At 36.1% G+C, this 9,812-nt stretch overlaps 1 protein-coding gene across 1 annotated transcript in view; it reads right to left on the reverse strand.

Annotated features, from left to right (window-relative positions):
• Nucleotides 1-8,997: 8,997 nt before the first annotated feature.
• LOC107712984 (myelin expression factor 2) overlaps nt 8,998-9,812 on the reverse strand; it is a 17,838-nt gene continuing 17,023 nt past the window's right edge. The window contains exons 13-14 of the mRNA XM_016518393.1: nt 9,382-9,510; nt 8,998-9,306 (exon numbers count right to left, since the gene is read on the reverse strand). Of these exons, the coding sequence (XP_016373879.1) occupies nt 9,143-9,306; nt 9,382-9,510 (293 nt within the window). The 3' untranslated portion in view covers nt 8,998-9,142. The remainder of the gene's footprint in view (nt 9,307-9,381; nt 9,511-9,812) is intronic.

Consider the following 9,812-nt stretch of genomic DNA (forward strand, 5'->3'; position numbering starts at 1 on the left):
GTGTGTGTGTGTGTGTGTGTGTTTGTGAGTGTGTGTGTGAGTCTTGTTGTAGATGAGTAATCTCACAGGAATGCTCACACCCTGCTCTTAAAACCAACACGACTCCAGTTTAAACTGTCAGCGTTTGATATCTGAACTAAAGCTCGTATGTTTTATTTAGTAAGTTGCATTCTGATGTTTGGAAACGTCTAGATCAGGGGTGTCCAAACTCGGTCCTGGAGGGCCGGTGTCCTGCAGAGTTTAGCTCCAACCCTAATTAAACACACCTGAACCAGCTAATCAAGCTCTTACTAGGCATACTAGAAACTTAAAGGCAGGTGTGTTGAGGCAAGTTAGAGCTAAACTCTGCAGGACACCGTTCCTCCAGGACCGAGTTTGGGCACCCCTGATCTAGATCATATTCCCAAAAGAAAATCATCAAGCCCAATTTGAGGAGCATTAAATCATTTTTGCATTCCGAATTTTTTTACAATTATGCAGAAAATTTCAGTAACACTTTAAGACTTTTATGATAATGCATTATAAAGGCCTTCATAACGTACATTATAATGCATGCTATCTTTTCATAAATAATTGTAACTAAAATTATAATGCAATATAATACTTGCAGATTCTTTGCATTTGCAATTGATAGTTTGTCGTGTTTTAATGCATTGTACTTTCTAAAGGTGAAACAAACTATAGATACTGTAGGTATTATAAATTTGGTTACAATTATTCATGAGGACATGCGATGCATTATAAGGTAAATTAGAAGGCATAATTAAAAATACTTTTATAATGCATTGTATATAAATGCTTCAAGCTATATACAATGCAATTTTCAGCATAATTGTTGTGTAAAGAATGACAATGCATAAAAGATTTATTGCTCCTCATATGGGGCTTGATGTTTTTTTCTTTTGGGAATATGATCTAGATGTTTTCAAGCATCAGGATGCATTAGGCTTCATTTCTGCATTGTATAATTTCTCATGTTGTTGTTGGGGTGAGAGCTGAGCCGTCACGTTCTCCTGAAGACACCTGGTCTCTCTCTGTGGAGCTTTCTCATGCTGAATGCCGCAGGATCTCATTACTCTCTGTCAGTGTTTCTCTGTGAGTCCGTAACGGATCTCTCCTCTCAGAGCCACTTCTGTGCTGCGTCTCGAGGGAGTCGCACACAGAACCCAGTGACTTTAATGACTTTCCTCCTGTTCACACGACTCCCTTCAGTCATTCTGAGTGTTTTCTGTTCACACTGCTGCATTTAATGCATTGTTCTTTAATGCAATGTCCTAGAATCCAGAGGATCAGTGATGTGGATGGCCTCACTTAACTTGACATTCTGGACTTACAATCAGGTACAGATTCTCAAGCAATATCACATATGATTGAGAGCTGTCTATGTCACAGACGCTTGAGTCCGCTCACAGTCTCAGCCGGAGGGAATGAGAGCAGGTTACAATCAACCAACAGGGATGTTGCCTCGTTGCTATGGTTGCAGGTGATACATGATTTACTTTATTTCATTTTATTTCATTCATTCTTTTCAGTAAATGTTTTAATTTGATTTTTGTTATTTATTAAATTTTTTAGAATTATTTGAATTTAATTAATTACTACCGAGTGTTTTATTTTGATTGTTTTTATTTTTAAATTATTTATTAGCATTTTACATTTAATGATTTAATTAATTATTACAAAATGTTTTGGTTTAATTGTTTTTGAATGATTGATTTATTTTAATTTTACATTTTTATGATTTAATTATTAATAATTTTTCCATCGTTTTTAATTTCAATTTAATTATTTATTTTATTTTTGCATTTTAATGAATTAATTATTCATAAGTGTTTTATTTGGATTGTTTTTGAATAATTTATTTATTTTAATTGCATATTTTTATGACATTTTTTAGTAAGTCTTTTATTGTATGTTATAATAAACATCAGATTTATCCAGTTACAAGAGAAGAGGTCTGATTGAGAAGGCTGATAGACCGGGATAAGTCACACTATGGCACTTCTGTGTGTTTTTAATACTTGCTAAAAGCATCTCAGTGATCCGCAGCAGACTGATCTGAGTCTTGGTGTCTCTCTTTGTAAAACGAGTCCATTAAATGAACAATTTCTGTGTGGGAAGCGAGTGATTAGTGAATGAGCAGAAGAGCTCTACAGATCTGTCTGTGCTGTGAGTGTTTCTGCTCTGTCTGTGGGCAGAGAATTACAGCGTCAGCGTTCATTAAAAACACATTATTCCCCTCTCAATTAACCAAATCGCTCCAATTATAATTAAGAAAACCGCACTGGAAGCTGTTTGTGACGCTGATTCAGCCGTCGATCAGAAATACACTCATTTCGTTTATTAAGGTCAGATGTATGAATCAAGTATTGTGAGTTTTATTTGTTTTGTATAAATATTTCTGACTGTTTCATTAAAGCCAGCTTGTAATGTGATAATCATATCTGTATAAATACATACACACCTGTAGCAACTCTTCTGTTCAACTGTTTGGGGTCAGTAAGATTTTTTTAAAGAAGTGTCTTCTGCTCACCAGGGCTGCATTTATTTAATCAAAAATACAGTAAAAAATCAGAAATATTATTGTGATTCAAAACAGCTGTTTTCTATGTGAATGTCTGTTAAACTGTAATATATTTCTGTGATCAAAGCTGTATTTTCAGCATCATTACTCCAGTCTTCAGTGTCAAATCATTCTAATATGCTGATTTAAGAAACATTTCTGATTATTATCAATGTTGAAAACAGTCGTGCTGCACAATATTTTTGTGGAAACTGATACATTTTATTTTTCAGGATTCACAGATGAACAGAAAGTTCAAAAGAACAGCGTTTATCTGAAATAGAAATTTTGTGCAACATTATAAATGCCTTCACTGTCACTTCTGATCAATTTAATGAGTCCTTGATGAATTAAAGTATTAATTTCTTAATTTTCTTTTGAATGGCAGTATGCAGTGTTGGGTAAGTTACTCTAAAATAAAGTAATTAATTACATCTTCAAAAGTGTAATTAGATTACTGTACAAATTAGTCTCTCCAAAAAGTGTTTAATTACTTATTACTTTCTAAATCCTGTATCAACCTCCACAAGTTAATGATACAAGGATAGACATGAAACGGTTCTTTTAATTCTTTCAAATAAATAACCGATAACTACATACATTATTCTGGTCACACTTTAGATTAGGGTCCGATTCTCACTCTTAACTATGACTTTTGCCTCAATATACTCCTAATTACTGCTTATTAATACTTAGTAAAGTAGTTGTTAAGTTTAAGAATTGGGTAGGATTAAGGATTTAGAACAAGGTCTTGCAGAATAACACATTAATATAGTTTGTGTTCGCAGGCCGCAGTTCAGAGTCTGTCCATGTCTGACAGTCACCTGGCGGAGCTAGACGGCGAGACGCTGCGTGTGTTCGGCCCCGGGGCCCTGGAGACGCTGGAGCGCTGCTGGGGCGTTCGACTCCATCATCCCTATGTTCCTGCGCATCCGCCTCAAGTTCCCAAACCTCACGGTGAGCATCACAGCGTCTCACACCGCGGCCAGGACATGCATTTTGTAACATATCCTGCTCTTGGGGAAAGATTTGGTTTTCTATTTAAATGCTGGGGTGCCAGACAGAATTGCTGTCATTTAAGCAGACTTAAAGTCAAGTCCAAGTCAGGGAACGTACAAAGGCCTATGTCCCTAAATAATTAGACGCATACCTTTACATTTGTGAAATGTGTCCCTGGAGCACAAAAGCAGTGTTAAGTCGCTGGGGTATATTTGTAGCAATAGCCAACAATACATTGTATGGGTCAAAATTATACATTTTTCTTTTATGCCAAAAATCATTAGGATATTAAGTAAAGATCATGTTCCAGGAAGATGTTTTGTAAATGTCCTACCGTAAATATATCAAAACTTAATTTTTGATTAGTAATATGCATAGCTAAGAACTTCATTTGGATTCGAAAAATTGACCCTTATGACTGGTTTTGTGCTCCAAGGTCACAAATGGGAAATTCATCAAATTGTACAAAAAAAAGAAAGAAAAAAAATTCAACACAATGAGTCACCTGATGCATCTTGAAGCTGCAGTCCGTAACTTTTTTATTGGTAAAAATGATCCGAAATCAATATTTGAGCAAGCACATAACCAGCCAGTGTTCAAAACTATCGGCTTACTTTAACCCGATTCACAACGGTTAGCTTATAATAATGTTTTCTGATTTGAGTGGTACTGGTAGAAATTCACGGGAAATTTGAGCATGCTGCCGCGTCATTACGTCACGTCTGTGAACATAAAGAAGTTTTCCCGGATAGTAGACTATATCGCATGTGAGAATCCTGCAGGTGGAGGTTTATCTCTCAGCAGCTGGAATAATTACATTTATAATTTTGATGGCGGATTGTAATCCAGAAAGGATTATGTGTTTATGAAATACATGTGACTTAAATTAAATTATATTCCAGTTTTAAATGTGCGTCTGATTACAGATAGCCTATGTGGTAGAAATTCACGGGAAATTTGAGCATGCTGCCGCGTCATTACGTCACGTCTGTGAACATAAAGAAGTTTTCCCGGATAGTAGACTATATCGCATGTGAGAATCCTGCAGGTGGAGGTTTATCTCTCAGCAGCTGGAATAATTACATTTATAATTTTGATGGCGGATTGTAATCCAGAAAGGATTATGTGTTTATGAAATACATGTGACAAATTAAATTATATTGCCGTCTTAAATGTGCATCTGATTACAGATAGCCTACATGGAATTACACAAGTTTTTGTATTTTAAAGAGAACCAGTTTGAAGGAAGAATAATTCCTCAGTTGGTCAGAACAAAAGTGGCAGACTTGTTACTTGTTCAGATGACAATATCTAGTGAAAATTCTTATTTGGGTCATATATTCCAAGACATATTCTTATAACAGCTTCACAGTCTTTTCAACCACACAGCATCATTATTTCTGTGTTACAAACATTCAAATCACAGAAGTACTGGGATAAAAGTATAGTAGTATCAATGTAGTATACAGTATGTACAGTATAGATGTGTGTTCAAACTCTGATGTGTACGGTAGCGATTAAAATACAGTAAATCACCTTTTGAAAGTCATGTGACACTTCTGTTAAAATGTATCTGTCTTTGAATCATACAAGAGATTCGTTCAAGAACGCTGATTCATCCAGTAATGAATCAAGTACATCTTGAGTGAGTCATTGAATCATTCCATTCATAAATTACATGTGATTTTGTTTAGGTGTCTAATGTTTTTTCTTCAGAATCATGAGAGAACCACAATTTCCATTGGGGGGGAAAAAAAAACAACTACATTTATCCAGAATCATGCAGCTCTATTTTGCACACAAACAGCTCTTAATGAGTCCAGGTTTTATGTAGCCTGTTGATTTTTGTTCATGGTATTCAGCTGCAACTAAATGGTTTGCAAAAAAGAGACACAGGATAAATGTTTGATATCATTATTTAATCACATTGGAATCGAAACTGGGAATCGAAAAGAATCAGAATCGGAATTGATCAAATTCAAACGATACCCAACCCTAGCTGCAATTGCAGGTTTCAAACAGAGATGGCGACAAGAGGCAAAACTTACGGACTAAAAAGAATCTTTAAAAAAGCTCTTAAATCAGAGAAAGTCTTAAATTCATTGCATTAAATGTTGCATGCACTGTAAAAAATGAGTATCTTCCTCAGTATTTTTGTCTTGTTTTCCAGTACAAATATCTAAACATGCTTATATCAAGATACATTTACTAGAGCTGCAAAATGAACACATGAAGTCTTGTTTTCTGAGAAATTGAACAAAATAAATGAGTTTATGAATAAAACAAGAACATGTGTGTGTGTGTGAGAGAGTGTAAAAGAGTGTGAGTGTGTGTGTGTGTGTGTATGTATATGTATGTGTGTGTGTGTCTGTATGTGTGTGTGTGTGTGTGTGTGTATACATACGGTCTGTACAGTATAAAAACTGTACGCCTATGGGATGTCCCCACTTTTCACAAAAACAAACCTGTGTGTGAGTGTCTGTGTGTGAGTGTGAGTGTCTGTGTATATGTGTGTGTGTGTCAGCAGAGCGGTGTTGACGGCTCGGAGCGCTCGCTGATGGTGCAGCAGTATCTGCGAGGCCTGATCCACAGAGCTTCCACACACTGCGTGAAAGCAGACGCTCTGCAGAAGCTCTGGCTGTCGCTCTTCAGTGAGATCGTGGAGATGAGAGACAGACAGACCTTCAGACAGACGCGCCTCCAGCGGCTCCACAGCGAATCACACACATGAACACAGACTGAGCACTGATGTACAGCAGCCTCTCGTCTTCACTGTGTTTATCTGCTGATTCCTGTGGGAACTAATGGTGCTCCTGATGAAACAGGAGCATTTAAAGCATAAACGAGTAAAAGAAAGCGAATAAAGAACTCTCAACATTAGGCTACTAAAAAGGTCAGTTTAATCTCGCAAAAACTCCCGTTAATAAAAAAATCTGGTAACACTTTATTTTGATGCTCCCTTTAACACATTCTGTTGACTATAAGTAACGTTGCACGTACACCACTTTTATTATGATTGCAGCGTAGATGTTCAAATAGCTGCAGTACTCCGACTTTGCCACAAGGAAAAGTGCGTTTTAAAAATATGAACGTCGCCGTGGTTTTTAGCATACGCACACTCTACGATCAAATCTGTGCGTACGCACATTTTATAAATGAGGCCCTTGGTATCTTCATGTTCAAAAATGGCCGTGGAAAAAATAGCTCATAAAAACTGTATAAATATTGCACAGTATCATAAAAAAAATGGATTAAATGGATTTTCCTGATTTAAAAAATGGGTCCCATTTCAAGGCTTCAGTCACTTTTGACCAGGAAGGTACCAAGTGTGACCCTAAAACTAAACTAAACCGTAAACGAAACATTTCTATAAGCATTATTAGAGTAATTTGCTCCAGTCGACGTCTCAAGCTTGTAATGAGATCATTTTTAAAATCTTGTTTCCCAGTTTATTTTCATTATGGCAAGAGTGGATTCTTTCTAAAACTTTATTGCTCAGGGATTTATGATAAATGAAATAAGTGAATGTAAAAATCAGCTTAACTAGAATTATCTTGCAGGTCAAATTTAATTAATTTAGTAATCGATATGCCACTGATTGTACCCAAACAATTCTAACAGTAGATCATTTATTTCTCAGCATGTTCAGGTTTTATCTTCAAGTGTTTGTAGTTTGGATCAAATGTTTAATTCACGGTGACTAAATGTTAAACTACTCCGTGACTATTTATGATGATTAAATTTTTTTGATAAAATAATATCTTAAAATAATTTTGAGTGTTTTTGTGAATAAAAATAGCTTTTTTTTTTAAATTACAATAATAATGTAAAGAAAAGTTAGTTTCTTAGATTAATTCTAAGTTCACAAGAATGGACTCAAACGCAATTGATTTAATGACTCAAAAGTTTTAAAATTGTTACATTTACGTAAAAGATTTTTAATATGAGTTCTTAAAGTTTTGTCTCAAGAACATTCCTAAAAAATATTTTTTGAGGAAAATTTTTAAAAATAAATATTCATAATACAAAAATAGCAGTATACATAAAGTAATTAATAATAAATAAATATTAATAAACTAATTTTACACAATCGTTTTGTTGATCTGACAACCTGAGACCCAGACCGAATTTACATCATGTTAACAACATGCTAATCATGTTAGAAACATGCTAGTAAATTGCTAATAATGCTAACAACATGCTAGTAACATGCTAATCATGCTAACAACATGCTAGTAAAATGCTAATCATGTTAGAAAAATGCTAGTAACTTGGTAATCATGCTAACACCATGCTAATCATGCTAGCAACTTGCTAATTATGTTAACAACATGGTAGTAATATGCTAATCATGCTAGTAACATGCTAATAATGCTAACACCATGCTAGTAACATGCTAACAATATGCTAGTCACATGCTAATCATGTTATAAACATGCTAGTAATTTGTTAATCATGCTAACAAAATGCTAACACAATGCTAGTAACTTGCTAATCATACTAGCAACATGCTAATCATGCTAAAAACATGTTAGCAACATGCTAGTCATGCTAGAAACAGCCTAGCAACCACCCCAGGTACCCTAGCAATACGTTTTATACCTATCTGTTTTTCTGATAAGACTATATTGCCTTGAAAACATTCAAACTTTAATCTTTAAAACTATTTTAACTTTCAACGAATTCAAACTGAAAACTTTCAGACTGCAAGCTTTTAAAACTTTTTCAAACTTTCTAGCTAGGCTTTTTAAAGCCAACTTAAAGTTTGTCTACAAACTTTTCAATCTAGTTAATAATAAAGTATAATAAACTAATTTTACACTTAAAGGGGTCATATGATGCGATTTCAGTTGTTCCTTTCTCTTTGGAGTGTTACAAGCTCTTGGTGCATAAAGAAGATCTGTAAAGTTGCAAAGACTAAAGTCTCAAATCCAAAGAGATATTCTTTATAAAAGTTAAGAGTCAACCACGCCCCCCTAAAACGGCTCGTTCTAACACGCCCCCACATGTCTACCTCACTATGTGGGAAGATTTGCATAACGCCGCCCAAATGTTCACGCAAAGAAAGAAGGCGTAACTTTTATTCACTGTGACTCTAGTATTGTTGCCGCTTTCCGCCATGTCGTGAAGACGCTGTGTGTTTCGTTGTGAAAGCGAAACTACTTTGTTTGGCCTTCCAAAAGAGGACAATATCCGCTTCGTCATGCCTGGAGCTGATCCGTGCTGGTCGCGGAGGGAATACATCAACTTTGCGCTGTGGATCGCCGGAACGGCTTTCACCGTGGACGAAGCGGAATCCAGCCCGGGGTCCGTCACATGTGGTTGCTGCTCATTCGTCGCATCCTGTGTTGATCTGACAAACTGAGACCCAGACCGAATTTACAACAGCCAGCTTTTTATTTTTTTTAATTTAGTCCGAGACGAATGTCCCACAAATTAAAATGTTTACAAACAAAAAACAGAAAAGAAAGCGTGGTCACTAACACATGGAGCTGAAGCAGCTGGTGAGATTGCTGATATGACAGTCATGATGTTTTTAAAACAAAACAAAAGCTGGGCTCTGTGATGTGTGTGTGTGTCTCAAGCGTTGCGGTCGATACGAACATCAACCTCTCGTCCGTTGATCTTGGTTCCGTTCATCATCAGGCAGGCTTTCTCTGCGCTCTCAGGAGAGTCGAAGCGCACCGTGCCGCAGCCTTTAGATTTGCCGTTCTCCATCTTTATTTCAGCGTACATCACCTGACCTGGAGAACACAGCCGCTCATCTTTATGTTTCTATTAATCTGCTGCATATCAGAAATGAGAGTTAACGCACGTACCGCAGTAACTGAACTTCTCCTTGAGCTTCTGCCAGGTCAGATCGTACGAGAGCTGTGGCATGTTCCCACCCATCCGGTCGAAGCCGGAGTTCATTCGGTCCATTCCCATATTCACCATCCCTCCTCCACCTGAAACACACACACACATTTATATTTATATATATATATATATATATATACACACACATATACAGAACAGTGATCAATGACGGAGTCATATGAACTACTCAGGAAAAGGCAGGGCTTCTGCAGGTTTTATGAAAGTAGATTTAAAACTTTTTTAAAGGCCAAGTAAAGAAAATGTAAGGAATAAATTGAATGCAACAGTACATCAACATGTAAATGTCTTGTATTAGCAACACTTCACAGTTTGAAAAAAAACAACAACTTCCTACAGATCTCCATTACTTTTTAATTCATATTACACACAC

The sequence above is a fragment of the Sinocyclocheilus rhinocerous genome, unplaced genomic scaffold, assembly GCF_001515625.1.
Source record: "Sinocyclocheilus rhinocerous isolate Xijiao unplaced genomic scaffold, SAMN03320098_v1.1 scaffold1093, whole genome shotgun sequence".
Classification (NCBI taxonomy): domain Eukaryota; kingdom Metazoa; phylum Chordata; class Actinopteri; order Cypriniformes; family Cyprinidae; genus Sinocyclocheilus; species Sinocyclocheilus rhinocerous.